Source organism: Poecilia latipinna, unplaced genomic scaffold (assembly GCF_001443285.1).
Source record: "Poecilia latipinna isolate Pla-1442-1.1 unplaced genomic scaffold, P_latipinna-1.0 Scaffold160, whole genome shotgun sequence".
NCBI lineage: Eukaryota > Metazoa > Chordata > Actinopteri > Cyprinodontiformes > Poeciliidae > Poecilia > Poecilia latipinna.
In genome coordinates this window covers 340678-363311 of record NW_015112776.1, presented here as the reverse complement: position 1 = coordinate 363311, position 22634 = coordinate 340678, and the positions used below count along the sequence as shown (strand labels likewise).

At 43.3% G+C, this 22634-nt stretch overlaps 1 protein-coding gene across 1 annotated transcript; it reads left to right on the top strand.

The window, feature by feature from the left end:
- The first annotated feature begins 8706 nt into the window (after nt 1–8706).
- On the top strand, nt 8707–22444 carry polr2a (RNA polymerase II subunit A). The gene is made up of 29 exons (XM_015029701.1): nt 8707–8793; nt 9460–9592; nt 9698–9834; nt 10833–11006; nt 11091–11372; nt 11471–11632; nt 11746–11966; nt 12051–12183; nt 12777–12901; nt 13247–13457; nt 13541–13750; nt 13837–14005; nt 14287–14381; nt 14524–14727; nt 14808–15030; nt 15615–15798; nt 15895–16066; nt 16524–16629; nt 16835–17040; nt 17127–17390; nt 17474–17681; nt 17771–17871; nt 17948–18052; nt 18142–18324; nt 18415–18618; nt 18718–18904; nt 18991–19104; nt 19183–19332; nt 19446–22444. Exons 1-29 carry the CDS (start codon nt 8707–8709, stop codon nt 20417–20419), a joined length of 5724 nt encoding a protein of 1907 aa, XP_014885187.1. The 3' UTR covers nt 20420–22444.
- Nucleotides 22445–22634: the final 190 nt, after the last annotated feature.

Genomic DNA, 22634 nt, shown 5'->3' with positions numbered 1-22634 from the left:
TACATTTACCCAAGGGAAAAATCCCACTTTAAAAAAACAACAACAAAAAAACAATTGTTTTTGACTAAATTACCAGCGGAGCACAATTAGAGAACAATTACTGGCATCCCTGCTGATAATACTTAGTTTAATGTAATTTTGCCAGAACGACGCTAGGTGGTTTTCAACTCTGACTTTTCACAAAGCTGGAGAAAACAGAAAGTGTGACCTTTGACCTTTTTTTTTTCTTTTTTTGCACCATCTCTCTATATCAGAGGTCTCCAGATCTGCTGGCCTGCAGCTTCCTGATGCATCCTTACTCCAACACATTTATATCAAATAAATGGCCCATTACCAGGCCTTTGCCAAACTTGAAGAGGTCATTCAAATTATTGATTAAGCCGTGTTGGAGCGGGGAGGACGGGTCTCAAAGTTGCAAGGCCGCAGCTCTCTGGGACTGGAGTCGGGAGAGTTGATTTGGCCGTAGATTATTCTGCTGAGAGACTGATGGCAACTCGTTTTCAGTTTTCTACCAAGAGTTCGTCCATTTCTTATTTAAAATGCCCCGCCGTTTCAAAGAGCTCGTGATTTCCTGCACACTCTTGACATGTTTGAAGCCCAGAAGAGTTGGGAAAACTTCAAAAGTTTACGTTTGCAAGTTTCCAGCAGTGTGTTTTTCTGATGTTTCATTCGCCACCCATCCTCCTCACACCGCATGGCGGCATAATTAATATAAAACTGGGCCCTCATCCAGCCTGTGGCATGTGGCTAAGAGCAACGGCCCTCTGCGTCTTGCTATGTTTGTACCACAGAGAAAGAAAAACTTGTGGGTTAGTGGTTAATTAAAAAAAGCATAAAGTACAAAAATGCTTCATGTTACATTTATTACATTAATTTTTATTAGGTGTACCAACAATAGCAGCATCTGCGATTTTGTTGGAAATGTTTATCGAGATATTTTTCTCTCAAAAGTTGCGATTTTCAAACATTTGTGAGTTATTTTCATTAGTTCACTAGGTTTACTTCAATAATTAGCTCATCATCCATTTCCTAAATTACTGCATGAGATCACATTTTACCTTTTATATACAAACAACCTCTGCTTTATGGTTATACTCCTCAAGATAGCAATAATGGCTCCACTGGAAATCACAATTAAATCATCGTTGGGTTAAAGAGCAACAAAATGGAATATGAAAGCATCAATTATCTTGAGATAATTAGCATACAGAGGGTGTTTTAAGTTTTTAGGGCGTCAGAGAATGATAAGCCTCACAAAAAATAAATAAATAAATAAACATGCTAGGGGTTTAGCTGGTTGAACCCTGCAGAGAAACAGTGAAGGACGGAAACATTTGCGCTTAAAACCGGTCCGAGTGGATCCCAAAGGCCTGCTGGAGGCACGGAAAGGGTTTCACCCAGTCACCTGATAAGTGCTGTTAGACCGTTACACAGCTATTCTAGACTTGCCTGATTATAACGCGGTAGGCGGATCCGTCGACGTATCAAGTGACACACGGGAGGTTTCATCCACCGGAGGCTCACATGGCCGCGTTCAGGTCGCCTGAGTCGGTGAACTACAGCGAGCGTGTCCTCTCCGTTACCCCTGGTAATAGAGAGGACACAAATGTATGAAAAGCAGGATTTAGACTGGGTGCGGGCGTCATAGGGGGCGCCGCCAGAGGGGGCGCCAAAGCAATGGGCAAAAAAAAAATATATATTTATTTGTCGCCATTTTCTGTACTTCACAGCTGTTTGTGCATGTGTAGATGATATTATCAGTGTATAATAGCATATAGTATTACATGGTTTTTCTTCTTATGAATCCATGACCAAGTGAGATTTATTCACCTGAACGTTGAATCCCTACAGGGGGAAGGCGGGGTGTTATAATGTGAGCATACACCTGAGATAGTACATAGCTGCGCCCCTGGGTGTGGGGAGTGAAGCAGTCTGGCTGGCAGCAACCCGCTGGCAAAATGTGGTTGTGTAACAGGAAGGAAAACAAGCGGAGGGGAATAGGGACGGGAAGGTTTAGAGAGCGGATGTTGCCAAAGGAGACTAGAAAGGATAGGTGGAAAATTATCTGGGAGGGGACTGGTTGATACGGTGTGGAGGAGGGCGGTCGGCTGGTTTTTCCACTGACACAGAGAGCGAGAAAGAGAGAGAGAAAGGGAGAGAGAAAGAGGCAGAGAGAAAGAGAGAGGGTATGGCTAAATCAAATTAATTAGCTCCTTCATCTCCAGGCAGCTACTCAGGCATGCTGTCCTGGCAAAGGGGTGACAGTTGGAAAAGAGAGGAGGTCTGTGGGCATGGGAGAAAAGGAGAAAGCCACATAGGACACGGTGGAGGGCTGAAAAGCCTGCTGTGTGTGTGCACCATTCAGGAGGGGCGGCGGGGAGGGGCGAATAATTCTCTGATAAGCTCCAGGGTTGTTTTTACTGGAGCCACTGCTCAGTCATAAGGAGGAGGAGGAGGAGGAGGAGGAGGAAGTGGCTGCGTGTTGGCTGCTGTCCTTTGAGGTGATGGTACTTCCTGTTTCTAGACAGCCTGTAGTTTGAAGGCGCTGTAAACAAGCCTTGCTCTTCTGCACGCCTCTTTAAATAGCACTTCAGTGACAGCCCTCTGGAAGGAAGGGTAATCTGAGCGAAGCTCGCAGGAAGCAGAGCGACACAAAGGGACTGTGACTCCGAAATCAAACACAAGATCACAAATCGGTGACTGACTTCAAAAGAAAAAGGTCGGGAGGAGTGCGGGGGGGGGTGTGTGAACTGAAAGCAAGGAGGACAAACAAAGCAAAGCAAATGTAACAGGCATCGTGCCAAGGAAATCAGCAGAGAAAGTAAAAACAGAAGAAGAAGAAAAAAAGACACCAGAGACAAGATTTCTGAGCTTTACCAATAGGCAAAACAACAAGAAGGGGAAGATTAAAGCGTAGAAGGAGAATCAGAGAGAGTACAAAGATGGTTGGAGTTCTGAAAGCATTGAGGAATTCCTGAAAAAGGAAAAAAAAAACACACACACACACACACACACACAAGGTTCGAACAAAAAAGAAGATAAAGCAAGACGATTCACTGGGACAAGCGTAAAAAAAAGAAGCTTTCCTACTGCTTGAATGAGAAAAGAATGACAGAGTGGGAGCAGGACAGACGGTGCCAAGGGTCAAAACCTTGTAAAATGAGAACAGAGGAGAGCTCAGTGCAGCAGTGTTGCCCAGACAAGAGTTGGCTGCACTGTAAGAGCCCGAGATTAGCACTAAGCTGATTGCAGGGTGAGTTTGGGATCAGGAGAAATTAATTTAGCACCCAGATAGTTCCAGGAAATGATTGAAAGGACTCTAAAAAGATAGAAACTCATGGCGAATCCTCCGCCGTAGCACAAGGCGGCTCAACGTTCGCCGTGCTGTCTCCTGATTCCTGCAAACGAGCCAGAAAAGAAAGGAAAGAAAAAGGGGGTCCTGAGAACAAGGAGGGCTTCAAAGGGCCGTTTGGACCTTGACGGGGGAAGGATGAAAGGAAGAAGAAGAAGAAGAAGAAGATGAAGAAGAAGAAGAAGAAGGCGCTTGGCGGCGGCTGACATCAGCCAAAACAAACACCCAGAGAACAGGACATTCCCTCATGGGCTCCGGTGGGCTGGCCTGTTCCTGTGAGCTCTGAGGAACACGCCTCCAGCGCCGCGTCACGCTTTCATATTGCAAAACAGCAGCCAGGCGCTTAACTCAAACAAACAGTTCCTCTTTCAGCTTGCGGACGGGTTTCAGAAGAAGAACTGCAAAACAAAAACATTACGCAATCTGAGAAGCACAAACCTGTTTTTAATGCTTTTGGAGAAAATGACACCCACTCATTTAAAACCAAACAAACAAACAAAAAAAAAACAGTTTGAGCTTTTTATTTCTCTAAAGCTAGCAGATCTTGGTTGCCGTTCTGGTCTTTTCATTCAGAATAAATCAGATATTGTCTCATTTTGCTTCTTCTACCATGCTCGGCGTCTGACTGCCTCTCCTGCCTGACGTGGCCCCTCCTTCAGACCCTGAAAACACACAGTCAGTGTCCATCAGTACCAGACAACAGCTCCCCCTAGATAAGTGAACCAGCAGCCTTCAGAGGAGGCCTGAAGACTGAAGCAGAAAAATCTAATTCATTAATCTTAGAGGCAGTGAGATGCATTTATTTAACTCCAGTACAGATAACATGCCTCTACTGAAAGGGGAAGCCATTAGAGTCAACATAAATTTTTTTTATTTATTTGATTATTTATGTTCTCGAGATTAATTTACATTTCCAGGCTGTAATTTCTTGATTTTTCTAAGGACATTTCATTAGGGTGTATGCAACTTCCAATAGATAACATGTTTTCAAAACTTTTTATCTTAATCCATAACTTTGTGGTTTCATTATGAGTCAAACTTTAATTATAAAAAATAACCAGATTTAATCAGTTTTATTTAAAATAAGCACTGACAAATTTGCGACTTGAGTGATTTTACAACCAAGTGACTTTGACACCTTCTTACAGCAGTAAACTGTGTAACCGCTACTGACTGTAGATTTGTCTGCTCATAAAACACCCGTTTTATTGAAAACATGACAGGATAACATGAAAATGTTTTCCTTTCAACTTGGTTGTGTAAAAAAAACAAACAAAAAAAACACAATGGAAGAGGCAAGGAGTGAAATATTAAGGTAAATAATAACAGACACAGCTGACAAAATCTGCACATAATTAAGACTTTTAATGCTTAAGAAATAATTTTTTTAAGATTAAAAGGTAACCTTGTCTGCAAAATACCAGCATACCAGTCGGTTTTTATTATCACTAGGTTTTACAAATCAGGAAATAATGCAGCATTAATGTGGTTTTCAATTTAGAGGTGTACTAAAAGGTGTTTTATTAGCTCTGTATGAAAATCTTAAACAGTGGACGCAATTACTTTGGCTCAAATAAATGTAGTTTCCATCTGTACATTTTCAGAAACTTTAGGTTAAATTGTTAAATCCAGTGTATAATGTGGCATATTAAGGTTAAAGAATTTAACTAAAAATATAATTAAACATAAAAAAGGCTTGAAAAAATTAATATATATTTTTTTATTTTGGTAAACTTAAGTGGGATGTAACGATGAATGTTAGAAATATTTTTCTTACTTCCTTTTTCTTTTTGCATATTTATCAACGCTTGTGAACAGCGCTAGTAAATTGAATTATTCTCTAAATGTGAAAGATATGTTTTTACAAAACTGTTTCAAAGCAGAAAATTTGCTCAATAATACTTCTCAAAAGAAGGAAAACAAGACAACTTTAAAAAGATTCAAATCAGATACAAGTATTTGCCTTGATTCTGGTGGTATAGACTTTTAGCTGGAAGAAAAATAATTATCATTGCCTCCGCAATTAAAAGCATTTGTCTATAAGTTAAAATGACTCTAATTGAAGTAATTGCTTCCCTTATAAGCACTGTACTAACATTTCAGTGTTTGTTGTGAATAAAAGGACAGATTTGAACAATTTATAAATTAATTATTTGGAGAGGCTTTGAGCACAACATAGGTTTAATCAACTAGAAATTAGTCACCTCTTGAACTAGTTGTTTAGATGACAGTAATTGTTTCCACTGGAAGATTAATTTTGTCCAAAAAAAAAAAAAAACATCCCTGAATGTCATTAAATATATTCCATAACCACACTATCAGTGCTGGTAAGTATCTGTTTATGGATTATTGACCATTGGAGAGGTTGTTTTACAATCATATTTTACTGCTTTTGGGTTCACCTGCATGGACGACTCAAATAGAAAACCTGACACCATCACAGGTTTTTCTGCACCAGCAGGAGGAGCTCGATTAAAAGCCTCGCATGTTCACATTTTTTATAATATGGTTGTGAAATATCTTGGCTGCGGCGGCCAGAGGGGGGAGCCAATAAGGAATCCTTTGTATACTCACGGTATAGCATGGCACATGGTGAACAAAGTGTTTTACTGTCAGATTTCTCTTTCCATTCCTGACCTAGAGGAAATGCAGAGCATTTCTGTTTGTTGGAATAACCGAACACTGAAAATGTATGAATACGTATGGATACTGTAGATGTGATTTTTATGTCATCTTGGCCTCAGTGTTTTTCCATCGAGACCTGCTTAGAAAAGGTATACAAAAAAACCAGCAAACAATAATTTTAACTATTACAAGCCTAAGAAATGTGCTCTCTTATTCTGGAAGTTAATGTAAAATTAACATGAAATTATCCACACATAGTCCATTATGTAGGTTCACAGTCTTTTATTTTAACCAGCAAGTAATACAGTGTGACAAGACACGTTTGTTGGGCATCATTACTGTCTAGGCACATTTAGTCAATATTTAATCAGACTGACATTATGCAATTACACCAGTAAGAAGATTAAGGCACACTTTAGCTTTTGCCTCCAATTAGGGCACGAACTAACACATATTTCGACTTACCTATATGCTTAAATAAAAAACGATTTGTTGTCAAATGATCTTACCTGAACACCAACAATCAGTTTCCCTGCCTGCCGAACGTATCTTTGTCCTTTTTACTTTGTGATTATTTATTGTGTCTTAATCAATAGTTTTATTATTATTATTTATGTGACACTCGAACATATTAACGACCAAATATAATTATTTTTCGTCGTGTCTAGCTTGTTATAACAGAGTATTACGACAAACGGTGACTATATATTTATCAGAAACGGGTAGTAAGCTAACAAAATGGCTTCAAGTGGCTTCTACATAGACTCCACTGCTCTAATATTCTGACAAGCTAGCTTCAGGCTTTTAATAACATCCCAGTCTGACATTTTAATGGCTGTTTACCGATCTTAATACCCTTTATTAATCAGGCACGGAGCTAGACTGTATTTTTAACCAGTAGGTGCTTATCTGCGCCCTTCAAGTCAGAGAGAATATTCCAGACTCCATCTTTCCTCGCTAACAACAAGAAGCGTATAGCTGATCATCGCCATGTTGGGTGCTAAGAGAGAAGGTTGCTAACTGTTGTATTAACGGTCCTTACGCTGAACGTTAGTGAACAATATCTACGTTTTTTCAACAAGTACACGTCTAATAATGTCTCAATGAGTCGTAAAAGCAGCTGCTTGTACGGTTAAAAATAAAACGTTAACGCGACGTTTAACACGAAACTAAATCGTCGAGTCTACCTGACAAAATTACTGTAAGCTTCACACATCAACACAAGTAGTGAGATAATATACCTTTTATAATAGTAGCAAATAGGACGAATACATTTAATAAATATGTTAGAAAGTTTTGATTAGAGTAGTTTGAGCTACTCGGAGATAGTTTTGTTAATACAAAAAAATAGACATTCCAATATAAATATATATATATATATATATGTATTACCTGCGGAGGTGTAGTTGAGTCATAAACATATCATTTTTGGGCAATTTCAATTGTTATGCGATGACACGAACCGTCATTTTAAGTAGCACAAGCGCCAAAAACCATTGCTTTTCTTATGTACCTTGAGCCGTGGCCTAAAAGAATGCGGTCCATTTTTGTAAAAATATAAGAAACCCATCAATAAGTCATTAATAAGATCTGAAATAGATCAAATTCATAACACCAATTTGTCAAAATAATCCAGTTATGTCAAAAAATAAGCCTTAAACGAACAGTTCAGGCTTCCCCCAGGGTTTCCTAAGCGTCGCGCCGAAACTCCCCCACCTCCGCACGGCTATCCGTCGTAGTCAAGTCCGATGCTTGCGATTAAGTCCCAAAGATCCAAAAATGTACTAAAAGAAAAAAGTAAAACTTAACAGGCACCGGAAGTAACTCCAAAAACTGTCCGCTGTACACTATTTTAAGATTAAAATTGTTATGTTTTTTAACAATCTACCCTGGTTTTCTTAAATACATTACTAGGCCTTTAGCTCTGAGCCTCTTTTCTTAGAGCACAGGCTGATCCAGAGCGAGACGAACGAGAGAACAGAGATTTTTTTTAGTTTTGCTCAGAGGGAAGAAAGTTCATTCGGCAATCCTCGGCAAATATCGGAAAGGGGGTGGATTTTGATTGAATTATTTCACATAGATAAATTTCTTCATTGTCATTGGGTTTCCCTTTCCCATTGCTAAATATTAATGAGAAAACCATCCAATCCAGAGAGTGTCTACTAAATATTTATAGATTTCATGCAAAGCACAATATGCACCGCCCTTTCTCTTTCAAGAAAGCCAATAAGAATGAGCTCCTACAATATTTGTACCCGCCTTCAACTACGATTTGCAGGTGAAACTAACGTATACTCTGATTGGCTGTGCGTGGAATCTTTTTAATTATTCATAAAGCTACTTTCAAAAGCCAATGAGCGTCTTACTACGGAGTTGCTTGTCCCACCTTCTCAGCAAACAGTCCTTGTGTTTTTGAGTGGGGAACCCCGTAGTATGCTCTCCATCTATATAAGCAGGCGTTGTGCTGCTCAACGTTCAGAAGCGCTTAGAGCGCTCAAGTTAGTAGATCGGAAAAGGGGAGGGAGCGGTAGTTGGTCTGTGTAGGCAGGAACTGAACGTAAATTACTCAGCTCCAAAGGCAGCCGACAACAAAGGCACCTGGAATATTGCCTTCGGAGACTTTCCGGTCACCGTTGGCGGCCTGGCCGGAGTCGAGGTGACAATTTACAGGCTGTTCCTGCTCACAAAGCGGCGTGCCGAGGAAGGACGCGTCTCTTTGAATAGACAGGATGCACGGACCGCCCTCCGGTGACAGCGCATGCCCATTGCGCACGATCAAGAGAGTTCAGTTCGGCGTCATCAGCCCAGATGAACTTGTAGGTTTTCTGTTTTGGGGTGGGATTTATTTTCCTATTAATTAACTATTTAATAGTTGACACATTAAATTATGCAGTTTTATCGGTTAACGAAGTAGTTAACACTTTCGTCAAAGACATGGTTCTGTTTGCAACTGGAAAGTCTTGCTGTTAGCCTAGCCTAGCTAACTGTGTTAGGCTGGAGCTTGAGCTAACTAGCATGTTGCAGGAACTTAACAAAAAACTTAAAGCACAACACTTTGAAACGACCCATGAATTAAACCCCCTTTTAAAGCGTTCGATGTCTGTAGGGCCACCGTAAATAATTTTTGTGACTTGATATGTAGCTTTTAAATTTTGTTGTACTACTTAGCCGTGTACTTTATGATCTGTTATCTGGCATTATAAATAAAAAAAACCTTATAAAACACAAATTTTATATATTTTGCTGTTATTTTTATATGCTGTAGTGTGTTTTTATGTGGAAGAAAGTTGTGTTCAATTATTGTTCTACCTTCTATGCAGTGTTTACATTTTCCGTTTTGGAAATTAAATCTGAAGAAGTTGTAGATCTTTTATAAAGTAACTTTTATGTAGTGACCGATATTTTGAAATGCTTCTGTATTTTGGTATTTATGAAAACGTGATTGTGGTTACTCTAGCTTTACCATATGTTGTCCTCTTCAGAAACGGATGTCGGTTACCGAAGGGGGTATCAAATACCCTGAAACCACAGAAGGAGGACGTCCTAAGCTTGGTGGCCTTATGGATCCGAGACAAGGGGTCATAGAACGCAGTGGGAGATGTCAGACATGTGCAGGTAAAGTGTTGACATGTCTGAATTTCATCCAATAAACATAACCAGACGTCTCTGTCCCAAACTGAGGTTGTGAACCTCTCACTTACAGTACATTTATTCTTTCAGGCAACATGACTGAATGTCCGGGCCACTTCGGACACATAGAGCTGGCGAAGCCGGTTTTCCACGTCGGCTTCATATCAAAAATAATGAAGATTCTTCGATGCGTCTGCTTCTTTTGCTCAAAACTGCTGGTGGATTCCGTAAGTACTTACATTTTATTACTGTAAATATTGATTATAAGTCAATATTTTGCATTTAAACGTAATGTTCAGTGGTTCAAATCTAATTTCTAGAGTAAACACTATGGCTCACAACATCCAGTAAGGAGCAAATGTCTTTTATTAAATATGCCTGGAGTTTATAAGCAAAAGTAACGGCACCTTATATTTATGACTCTTTGTGTTGCAAACCTTATCCGGTTTTGCAACACTTGCTCCACTCTTCAACAAGTAAAGTGTCCATGTTAAACTCAAGAATGAAGAAAGTAAATGACACCAAACGTGGTGTTCAACCAGACACTATTACATTAAACCAGTGAGGTAAAAGTTGCAGATACCAGAAACGAAACACTCTGCCTTCACTAAGCTGCTCAAACCCAGCTTATGATCCCCCCCCCAAAAAAAAAAAAAATTTGTTCTCATTACACTTTATCTGAGACAGACATATTATTTAACCTGAAAAAAAATCCTAATTCAAATGAGTTTATTTGTATAGCTGCAATTCACAGTTTCAACAATTAAATGACAGAAAACTTCACACACTTGTATAACTAAGTTAATTTTTTTGTAAATCAACTCTTTAAAAAGCATACATTAGCAGGTGCTGAAATAATAGCAACAAAATAATGTTTTTGTAAAATAATGTCTCATGAATTTAAAATTGACACTGCATTTTATGAGTAACACACGGTCTACAATAGTATCCTTCTACCAATTTTTTATTTTATTTTTTTTTGCTGCTCTACTATATTATTTTAACACTTTTACAAAATAAATTAATAAATTTAGCATTTGTTTCTCAAAGACTATCTGACTCGCCGCACATGGGAATGACAGGTTAATACTAACCACTTTGTTTTCATTTGAGTTTTATAGCTCATAAAACAACTCATTAAAAGTTCTCATAAATTTAGTGTTGGGGTTTTTTTTTATCACCCTACCATAATCGTCACATTTTGTCGCTTTGCTTTTCTTTCTAGAACAATCCGAAGATCAAAGAAATCCTTGTGAAATCCAAGGGCCAGCCCAGGAAGCGTCTAACCCACGTCTACGAGCTGTGCAAAGGCAAAAACATATGTGAGGGAGGGGAAGAGATGGACAACAAATTTGGAATGGAGCCACAGGAGACGGAGGAGGACATTACCAAGGAGAAGGTATTCGATAAGAGTCCTCGTTTTTCTTTCCCAGCCGTTCTCAGCTCGGTTTCCCTGCCACTCACCCGTCGGGTCTCCCCTCAGGGTCACGGCGGCTGCGGGCGCTACCAGCCGCGCATCCGACGCTCGGGCTTGGAGCTGTACGCCGAGTGGAAGCACGTCAACGAGGATTCCCAGGAGAAGAAAATCCTGCTGAGTCCCGAACGCGTCCACGAGATCTTCAAGCGCATCTCGGACGAAGAAGACATCATCTTGGGCATGGACCCCAAGTTCGCCCGTCCAGAGTGGATGATTGTGACCGTGCTGCCGGTGCCTCCGCTGGCCGTGAGGCCCGCCGTGGTCATGCAGGGCTCAGCTCGCAACCAGGTACAACTAAAATCATTCTTCTGTGTTTCTGCGTTGCCACACCTTGCTAAAATTGTCTAACAAATTTTAATAAAAAAAAAAAAAAATCTGTTTCAAAGGACGATTTGACCCACAAGCTGGCGGACATTGTGAAGATCAACAACCAGTTGAGAAGAAACGAGCAAAGCGGCGCAGCTGCTCACGTCATCGCCGAGGATGTGAAGCTCCTTCAGTTTCACGTGGCCACGATGGTCGACAATGAATTGCCAGGACTGCCGAGGGTTTGTATACATATGCATCCAGCTGGATTTTAGCTGCTGGTATGAAGTCAGTTGTCATGTTTTTGCTGTTTTGCTTAAAAAAAAAAAAAAAATAACTTTTTTGGTTTTTTCAGGCGATGCAAAAGTCTGGCCGGCCTCTCAAATCCATAAAGCAGCGTCTAAAGGGAAAAGAGGGGCGAGTGAGGGGTAACCTGATGGGCAAACGCGTGGACTTCTCGGCCCGAACCGTCATCACCCCTGACCCCAACCTGCAGATCGACCAAGTGGGCGTGCCACGATCCATCGCGGCCAACATGACGTTCCCCGAGATCGTCACACCCTTTAATATCGACAGGTACGGCCGAGAGGCTCCCGGGTTTGAATCGTTAGCAACTTTGCGGGTAACTCCAGCTGATTTAGCTCCGATCGCTTTCATTAGATTGCAAGAGTTGGTCCGGCGAGGCAACAGCCAGTACCCTGGAGCAAAGTACATTATCCGAGACAACGGAGACAGAATCGACCTGCGATTCCACCCTAAACCAAGTGACCTTCATCTGCAAATCGGCTACAAGGCAAGACCAACACAATGTTCACATGTGTGCTCACATATAGAGATGTCAGCCCTCCCAAAACCCACCATCTTGTCTGACAAGCGTGTTTTACAGACTTTTTTTTTTTTTTTACTTTGAACTCAGATGAACTCACAGAAAGGAGAATTTAAATGACAGCCACTTAATAAAAACATTTGTAATGTCTTTTTAAGGAAAAGAAAGTGAGAAAAAACATCAATAAAAATCTTTTTTTTTTTTTTTAGTCTGGCTGATTTTTTTCACCCAGCCCTATAGAGATGTGAAAAGACTTAAAAATTTCTTTCAAATCGTGAACCTGTTGTAGAATTTTTTTTTTGTGCTTCTGAAAATGGTTCCCTTTAAGTTTTCTCTCCTCGGTAACAAGTTCCTGTGTGGAGTCTTTTTTTTTTTTACAGTGCTGTAGCCACGCTCACTGATCAAAAAGGATTCATTTTTAGATTTCCAACTTGGACGATACCCAATCAGAGCAGATCGATTTTAAAATCTGTTCACTGTGGTCGCATTTCTCTGTGCATATCTGTCTGTAAGCAACATGTAACTCATATTCTAACTGTAATTTGTCTTGATCATTTTAGGTGGAAAGGCACATGTGCGACGGTGACATCATCATCTTCAACCGACAGCCCACGCTGCATAAAATGTCCATGATGGGGCACAGAGTTCGGATCCTGCCTTGGTCGACGTTCCGACTCAACCTCAGGTACTGACGAAGATAAAACCTGAACAGAGATATCCCGGTCAGGATTTCTGTTGTCTCCGAAATCATCTTGAGTCGCGTACGATTCTGCATTTGCACATAAACAAAGGAGTGAATCAAAAAAGTGTTTCTGTAAAAGCATTGCTGCGACCAATGGCGCTGGCAAGAGATGTTAGTCAAATTTTGCAGGCGACTCCGATGTTGATATTGGATAAATATTACTTATGATGATAGATATTTTTTTTTGTTGTAGGAACTGACGATCAAAGTTTTTAGTGATTCCTGCATCGTCTTTTGCTCTCGCTGACGTCTGTGTTTTTGTTTGTGTATTTTTTTTCACCTCTGCAGCGTCACCACCCCTTACAATGCCGACTTCGACGGGGACGAGATGAACCTCCACCTCCCCCAGTCGCTGGAGACGAGGGCGGAGATTCAGGAGCTGGCCATGGTGCCGCGGATGATCGTCACGCCCCAGTCCAACCGGCCCGTCATGGGGATCGTGCAGGACACCCTCACAGCCGTCCGCAAGTTCACTAAAAGAGACGTGTTCTTGGAGAGGGTGCGTGGATTGCTGCTGAACCTCCGAACAGACGCAGGGTTGAGATCGCTTTCGCTCATTGCGGGTTTTCCCTCCTCTCTCAGGGTGAGGTGATGAACCTCCTGATGTTCCTGTCCACCTGGGACGGGAAGATGCCTCAGCCGGCGATCCTCAAACCCCGTCCGCTGTGGACGGGGAAGCAGATCTTCAGCCTCATCATTCCAGGACACATCAACGTGATCCGCACCCACAGCACGCACCCCGACGACGAGGACAGCGGCCCGTACAAACACATCTCCCCCGGCGACACCAAGGTACGGGGCGGACGTCTTTATCTACCGATTTTAAACAAAGGAACCGGCCTCGGGTTGCTTAATTTCAAGAGTGAATTTTCAACCAGGTCATAGTGGAGAACGGGGAGTTGATCATGGGCATCCTGTGCAAGAAGTCTCTGGGAACCTCGGCCGGCTCCCTCGTCCACATCTCCTACCTGGAGATGGGCCACGACATCACCAGGCTCTTCTACTCCAACATTCAGACGGTGGTCAACAACTGGCTGCTCATCGAGGGTAAGAGACGCATCCGCAGCTGCAAGGTTCCTCCACTGCCTGGAAACTTATTAAATTTGATTTAATAAGACTCCAGACTTTCTATGGATCATAAAATTAAAATCACAGGATTTTATTTGCATTTCTTATTTGATGGAAACGCCACGATTGTGAAGTTCTGTTTTTTCAACATTTGCAGAATATTGAAAAAGTTTTTTGCACATTTGTGGTTGAAACGCAGCCAGTGTCTAAGTTTGAGTTAAACAGGACTTTTCTTCACACCGATGTGTTTGTGACAACAGGTCATTCCATTGGTATTGGAGACTCCATTGCTGATGCCAAGACGTACCTCGACATCCAGAACACCATCAAGAAGGCCAAACAGGATGTGATAGAAGTGAGGAAAACTCTTAGATATGTTTTCACAGAATATAATGATTTATTAACCCTTAAGGAGGGATTTTATTTAAATTTTTTGTGCAAGAAACATCAGAAATGTGGCATCGCAGAGTTTAATTCCCCTCCTCTTCATCTGCCAGGTTATTGAAAAAGCCCACAACAACGAGCTGGAGCCGACACCTGGTAACACCCTGAGGCAAACCTTCGAGAACCAGGTGAACCGCATCCTGAACGACGCCCGTGACAAAACGGGATCCTCTGCTCAGAAGTCGCTGTCCGAGTACAACAACTTCAAGTCCATGGTGGTGGCCGGCTCCAAGGGCTCAAAGATCAACATCTCGCAGGTAACGCCTCGCCTCGGCCTGGCCGTCGCCGGAGAACGCCGTTCCGGTCTGAGCCGAGCGTAACCCCGTTTCTCCCGCAGGTTATCGCCGTGGTGGGCCAGCAGAACGTGGAGGGTAAGCGAATCCCCTTCGGGTTCAAGCACCGCACGCTGCCTCACTTCATCAAGGACGACTACGGCCCCGAGAGCCGAGGCTTCGTGGAGAACTCCTACCTGGCCGGGCTGACGCCGACCGAGTTCTTCTTCCACGCCATGGGAGGCAGAGAGGGTCTGATCGACACGGCTGTCAAGACCGCCGAGACGGGTCGGTGCACAGAGCAGCAGCAAAACATGAGGGCTGCAGCTAGCAGTTATTTTACTGATCCATTATTCTGTCAGTTACTCTGAAGACTGATTAATTTTATTTTTTAAAATTGCCACATTCTGCAGATTTTTCATTTGACTTAAGTCTTTTTTTAATACCATTTTAGAAATAATTCAAATACTTTTTAAAATAAGAAAATAAACATTTCATTGCCTAAAATGCAACAAAAAAATCATTCTTTAAGTGAACACTTAATCATTTGCGAGGATGCATCTGCAGCTGAAATAATGCCTACTAAAACTTTGCCACTTGAGTTTTGTGAAGAGTTCCTTATCTTAAATGAAAATTTATATATTTACTGTACAGTTTTGCTTCATTACTGCTCTAAATATGTTTTTTTTTTCAGCAAATGTAAGTTTTTTTGAGTATATACTCCAGTTATCGATCAGTCGATTACTACATTTTTGACGATTATTTCAATAGTCGATTAATCACAGTTTATCATTTCAGCCATTTAAGACGCAGCTGGAGATTTTTTGTTTCGGTTTGTCGGCTAACAGAGATCTCTCTCACTCTGCTTCCAGGTTACATTCAGCGTCGTCTGATCAAATCCATGGAGTCTGTGATGGTGAAGTACGACGCCACGGTGCGAAACTCCATCAACCAGGTGGTTCAACTGCGTTACGGCGAGGACGGCCTGGCGGGAGAGAACGTCGAGTTCCAAAACCTGGCGACGTTGAAACCCTCCAACAAGGCGTTCGAAAAGAAGTACGCGCCGCAAACATCCTCAACCCAACTCGGTCTCCTTTTAGTTGTCCCGAATCAGGAGTTCACCCGCCCCGTTTTCTTTTTTAATCCCTCCAGGTTTCGGTTTGACTGCACCAACGAGCGCGCGTTGAGAAGGGTGCTGCAGGAAGACGTGGTGAAAGACGTGCTGACTAACGCACACGTGCAGAGCGTCTTGGAGAAGGAGTTTGAGAAGATGAGGGAGGACAGGGAGATCCTGCGGGCGATTTTCCCCACTGGTGACAGTAAGGTGCGTGACCGTATGGTCCACAGCAGGACAGCGAAACATTATCAGAAAGGACTCTTAAAATCTGCTCTGACTTCAGATTAAGTCAGAGCAGTCAGCAAGCTAAAGAAACATTCCTAAATGTAAAAAAAGTGTTCAGGAATGGTAATAAAGTTTTCAATCAGCCATTGCAGGTAAAATCAGAAGCAGGAATCTTGAGCCTGGGCATTTCCCTTTAAATCAGTTTTATTTGCATGAATTTACTTAATGAGATCAGATTTAAATGGTTTTGCGGTCGGATCTAAGTAAATGTTACGTGCTTTTAAATCCTGTCCTCAGACCTTAAATGTGTGGTTTTGACATTTTCAACATTTGCAATAAACCTCAGAACTATGATGAATCTCTATCATCCTCATAAGCCTCTTGACATGGTAGATTATGCATTAATTGTATGAACTGCAATATGTCTCTTTGCCTGTAGGTGGTGCTGCCGTGCAACCTGGCCAGAATGATCTGGAATGCTCAGAAGATCTTCCGAATCAACACTCGAACCCCAACAGACCTAAATCCCCTGCGAGTGGTTGAGGGTAAAGCTGACAAATAAAAAAACCTAAATCTCTTTAAACTTGAGAATTGCTAAATCACGTAAAATAATTACAAGTTGACGTCAAATGTTGTGTAGAGCTGCTTATAAAAACACCTGAAGCCGTTATGTTAGCAGTTTAACAGATCGTTTTTGTTGTGAACTTCAACCCATATGTTTGTTTGTTTTTTTTTTTATATCCTCCCCAGGCGTTCATGAGCTGAGTAAGAAGCTGGTTATTGTCAATGGCGATGATCCTCTGAGCAGGCAGGCCCAGGAGAATGCCACTCTGCTCTTCAACATCCACCTGCGGTCGACGCTCTGCTCCAAACGCATGACGGAGGAGTTCCGCCTGTCCACCGAGGCTTACGACTGGCTGCTGGGAGAGATAGAGACCAAGTTCAACCAATCCATTGTAAGTTCTGCAGATGTTTGCTGGGAGCTGTTTGAGCTTTCATTTTTATCTGAAAGCATGAAACGATTCTTCCTGTCCTCCTCCAGGCCCACCCTGGTGAAATGGTCGGCGCTCTAGCTGCCCAGTCGCTGGGAGAGCCGGCCACCCAGATGACCCTGAACACTTTCCACTACGCCGGAGTGTCGGCCAAGAACGTCACGCTCGGTGTGCCTCGTCTCAAAGAGTTGATCAACATCTCGAAGAGGCCCAAGACGCCATCGCTGACTGTCTTCCTGCTGGGTCAGGCGGCACGTGACGCGGAGAGGGCTAAGGACATCCTGTGTCGACTGGAGCATACGACGCTCAGAAAGGTAAGATTTCCTCTTTTTTTTTTTTTTTTTTTTCCATCTGACAGCGTTTAAAAACTGGCTTTAAACTGAGCGTTGTCTTCCAGGTGACTGCCAACACCGCCATCTACTACGACCCCAACCCTCAGAACACCGTGGTGGCCGAGGATCAGGAGTGGGTGAACGTCTACTACGAGATGCCGGACTTTGACGTGACTCGCATCTCGCCGTGGCTGCTGCGCATCGAGCTCGACCGCAAGCACATGACTGACCGCAAACTGACCATGGAGCAGATCGCAGAGAAGATCAATGCAGGTGGGTTGAGTAACGCTTCATTCAACGTTTTATAAAGAAATGAACCCCCCACTTCCCCACTTGGTTACGCTGCGCTTTCCTTATCTTAGGTTTCGGTGACGACCTCAACTGCATCTTCAACGATGACAACGCTGAAAAACTGGTGCTGCGAATTCGCATCATGAACAGCGACGAGAACAAGTTTCAAGAGGTGAGCTTTGGTTAACGATGAAAGTGAGAGAATCCGGTGTTGGTTCAGATCGTAAGAATCTGCTGTGCTTGACCAGGACGAGGAGGTCGTGGACAAAATGGACGACGATGTGTTCCTGAGGTGCATCGAGTCCAACATGCTGACGGACATGACTCTGCAGGGCATCGAGCAGATCAGCAAGGTGAATCCATCGGGGTTTCTTCTTTTTATTCCTTTAGTTTTGTTTCTTTAGTAAATCTCTACAAATATGTTTTTGCTCGTCTCTTTCAGGTGTACATGCATCTGCCTCAGACCGACAACAAGAAGAAGATCATCATCACGGAGGACGGAGAGTTCAAGGCCCTGCAGGAGTGGATCCTTGAGACGGACGGAGTGAGCCTCATGAGGGTGCTCAGTGAGAAGGACGTGGATCCTGTCAGGACCACCTCCAACGACATCGTGGAGATCTTCACGGTACAAAACCCGTTCCCGTCTTTCATCATGAGCTCAACGTTTATTTCACAGGGATCGTCACTGAGAATTGTTTGGTTTTGAATTGAAAAGGTTTTGGGTATCGAAGCTGTCCGAAAAGCTCTGGAGAGAGAGTTGTACCACGTCATCTCCTTTGATGGCTCCTACGTCAACTACCGCCACTTGGCTCTGCTTTGTGACACTATGACCTGCCGCGGTCACCTGATGGCCATCACACGTCATGGCATCAACCGTCAAGACACCGGGCCTCTCATGAAGTGTTCCTTTGAGGAGACGGTACAAAGATTTGTATTTAACTCAAAAGGATCAATCCTCACTTTTTTTTCTTTTTCTTTTTGTAATTCTTAACAAATCTTGTTTCCTTTTATTCTGCAGGTGGATGTCCTGATGGAGGCGTCCTCTCACGGAGAGTGCGACCCGATGAAGGGCGTGTCGGAGAACATCATGCTCGGCCAGCTCGCCCCAGCAGGGACCGGCTGCTTTGACCTGCTGCTGGATGCTGAGAAGTGCAAGTACGGCATGGAGATCCCGACAAACATCCCCGGCATCAGCGTGGCGGGGCGTAAGTGGAGGCGCTGCTCTTGATTTTTAGGTGTAGATGTTTTGGGATAGCGCATATGTTGATACGTTCTACGTCTTTGTTTGCAGCCACTGGAATGTTCTTCGGCTCGGTGCCGAGCCCCATGAGCGGTATGTCTCCCGCCATGACACCCTGGAACACCGGAGCCACCCCAGCGTACGGAGCATGGTCCCCCAGTGTTGGTAGGTTCAAATATAGCCATTGCTTTGGACCTCTCATTGATTTCTATTCATTCACTGACTCTTTATTTGGTCACGTAGGAAGCGGCATGACCCCTGGAGCAGCAGGTTTCTCTCCCAGCGCAGCGTCAGACGCGAGCGGCTTCTCTCCAGGTTACTCCCCAGCCTGGTCTCCCACACCAGGGTCACCGGGGTCTCCTGGACCAGTCAGTCCATACATCCCATCTCCAGGTTAGACTGCACCAAATGATCCAGACAGTCTAGGCAGACAAACTGGACTTTGAATTATGCAGAGCTGCTGTGAGTGAACCCTACATGATTGGTTTTTGAATTTTCTTCCTCAGGTGGAGCCATGTCACCAAACTACTCTCCCACCTCCCCTGCCTACGAGCCTCGTTCTCCGGGGGGCTACACCCCTCAGAGCCCAGGCTACTCCCCAACGTCGCCTTCCTACTCCCCCACCTCTCCCTCTTACTCCCCCACCAGCCCCAACTACAGCCCCACGTCTCCATCGTACTCCCCTACTTCGCCCAGTTACTCCCCGACATCTCCCTCCTACTCTCCGACGTCTCCATCTTACTCCCCGACGTCTCCCTCCTACTCCCCCACTTCTCCCTCGTACTCCCCGACGTCTCCGTCATATTCTCCGACCTCTCCGAGCTACAGCCCAACATCGCCGAGCTACAGCCCGACGTCGCCCAGCTACTCCCCTACTTCACCCTCCTACTCGCCAACCTCACCCTCTTACTCTCCCACTTCTCCATCCTACTCCCCCACCTCCCCTTCCTACTCCCCTACCTCTCCGTCCTACTCTCCGACCAGTCCGAGCTACAGCCCCACATCGCCGAACTACACCCCAACTTCCCCCAGTTACTCCCCTACCTCCCCTTCATACTCTCCCACATCGCCCTCTTACTCCCCAACCTCCCCCAACTACACACCAACCAGTCCAAACTACTCCCCAACTTCACCCTCTTATTCCCCTACATCTCCATCCTACTCCCCCTCCAGTCCACGCTACACCCCTCAGTCGCCCACTTACACACCCAGCTCGCCGTCATACAGCCCCAGCTCTCCATCATACTCCCCAACCTCGCCCAAATACACCCCGACGTCCCCCTCGTACAGCCCCAGCTCTCCAGAGTACACCCCCACCTCTCCGAAATACTCCCCGACGTCGCCAAAGTACTCGCCTACATCACCGAAGTACTCCCCCACCTCCCCTACCTACTCCCCAACAACTCCGAAATACAGCCCCACCTCCCCCACCTACAGCCCGGCCATCAGCCCCGACGACAGCGACGAGGAAAACAACTGAGCTGCGGAGGAGGCGGGGGGGAGGCTGAAGGACAGCAGCAGCTTTAATCGGCTTGAGAAGGTGGCGCTGTGGGACCCGTGACTCCACCGGGAAGCTGCTCCCTCCCCCCCACCAAGGCGTTCAAAACTGTTTGTGAAAGACTTGCGCTGCTTTACCTGATGAGGGGTGAAAATGTTGCCTTTTGAAGTAGTTTCTTTACTCTTTAATTTCAAGATGGGGTGTGAAGAAAAACTGATAATCCCCCAGAGGGAATGAAAAGGGGAGGAAGATGTGAACATTTAAGTCTCTTTTTAACTTTGGTGTCCTGCATCCAGTCCCTCTCTCTCTCTCTCTTTCTCGCAGTCTATAAATGCTGGTTGTGTCGTCGATGGTGTACATGTTGCCAAAAGCCTGAGAAGTAAAGATTGTATTCACCATTTAAACATAAACCATAATATCACAAAAACTGTTTCTTGTTGAGCATTTAAAGAAAGTTTAGGTGGACACATTTGTATCATCTGCATAAATACACACTTTAAAAAAAGAAGAGAGAAACTGGTTAGGAGAGAAAGGACTTTTATGTCCTTGCTCTGAACTTACATGAGCATATATGTATCCATCACCTCCATCTTCTTCATCCTTCACACCCCAAAAACCTGAAAGATGTCACAAAACTACCCACCAGCATCTTTTTGTCTACCATTTTAGAAACTTGTACATCAAAAGCAGACAAAAAAAAGAAACACTTTTCCAGATGCTAATCTTCCCTAGAAACTGGGAATGTCGGATTTCACGCAAGAAATTGTAAAAATGAATCTGATCTTTGATTTTGAATCTGTGACGGAATGGAGCTCAGAATAGATGAGGGATAATAGTTTTGGTCTTGCTGCTTTTGTCCTTGTTTTCAGAAGTAGTGCACGTCTATACATTTTAAAAATCCCTCCTACATTTTTGCAAATTTTTGTCCTATTTCTAATAGCTGAAGTGTACTTGCGTTCTGCTCAGTTTATTTATGAAGTTAACTACTATTCTGTATGAGTATGAATAGAGAAAAGAGTTTCATTTTTTTTTTCTCGTTTGCTTTTGGTGACTTTTTAGTCCTGTTTGCAGGAAGTTCATCTGCTCTGGATGAAGAGGCAGGGGGACAGATATTAATCGCCAGCTGACTTTCTCATTTTAACTTTCTCGCTCCAGTTAAAATAGCCTGGAAGTTTAAAGTCTGCAGAGGGAAACACTTTCTGTCCTGCTTCCTACAAAAGTCGGAGATGGTAGAGTCACACTTTATTTTTTAACAAGAAATGGTCCAAAGAAACTGCACTGTTAGCCTTTGTTTTAAAAATCCCACTACAGTAGTGCGAACTTCTTTTTTACATCTTTACACAGCTTGCTGGCTTGGTAAATTTGGGAGGTTGTTGTTGTTTGACCCTTCCTCGTTTGTTTTTGAAATTACTGGTTTCCCTACCTCTTCATCCTGGAGTTTCTAAAATCAGTGTTTCCTTGTATTTTTTTTTTCCTCCATGCATTTCACCTGTGATGAGGGGAAATCATGGGAAGGAGGTGGTTTTAGCGTCGACTCCGACTGGGAGTCCCGCTGAGCTAAAATGCATATTTTAGGTTCGGGAAAACGTGATGCAATCTAATTTTGTGGAAACAAACAAATCTGCTTCATATTTAGCCTCGGCTTGAATGAGTGGCGTTTTCTGGCCTTAGACATAAAGCGGGTCCGATGGACATTAATTCCACAAAGTGTTGCATTTTGTCCACTACGTTTGCATCCAACGCTGTTGTCTTAACTGTGCTGTTTTGTCAGTCCACAACAACAGGACTCCCATGTTGAATGAATGAGTTAGTGTGTGTACGTTTGTGTGACTGGAGCGTCTGAAGGTGATGCAGGGTCTCAAGCTGAGGAAAGAATTCATCTGTCCAGTTTAAAGGAAGGTTTAACTTAAAGTTGCCACTGTATAAAAATCAAGTCATGATCTCATTCTCTGTATCTCTGTTCTGTTTGTTTTTTGACTTGAAAAAATGAATAAAAGTTTTACTATATCATTGTGTTGCTTATTACTTTTTTTAAAAACTTATTTTTACACAATACCTGGTTTAGCAAGGTTGATTGCAGTTTTTAAGGGAAATAATGTGAAATGTTTATTAGAAATTGTTTTAAACTTAAAACCAAAGTTATCAAACAGGCTGATGTTGGTGCAACAATTTATTGAAGCTCTCTATTTTTGTAGAA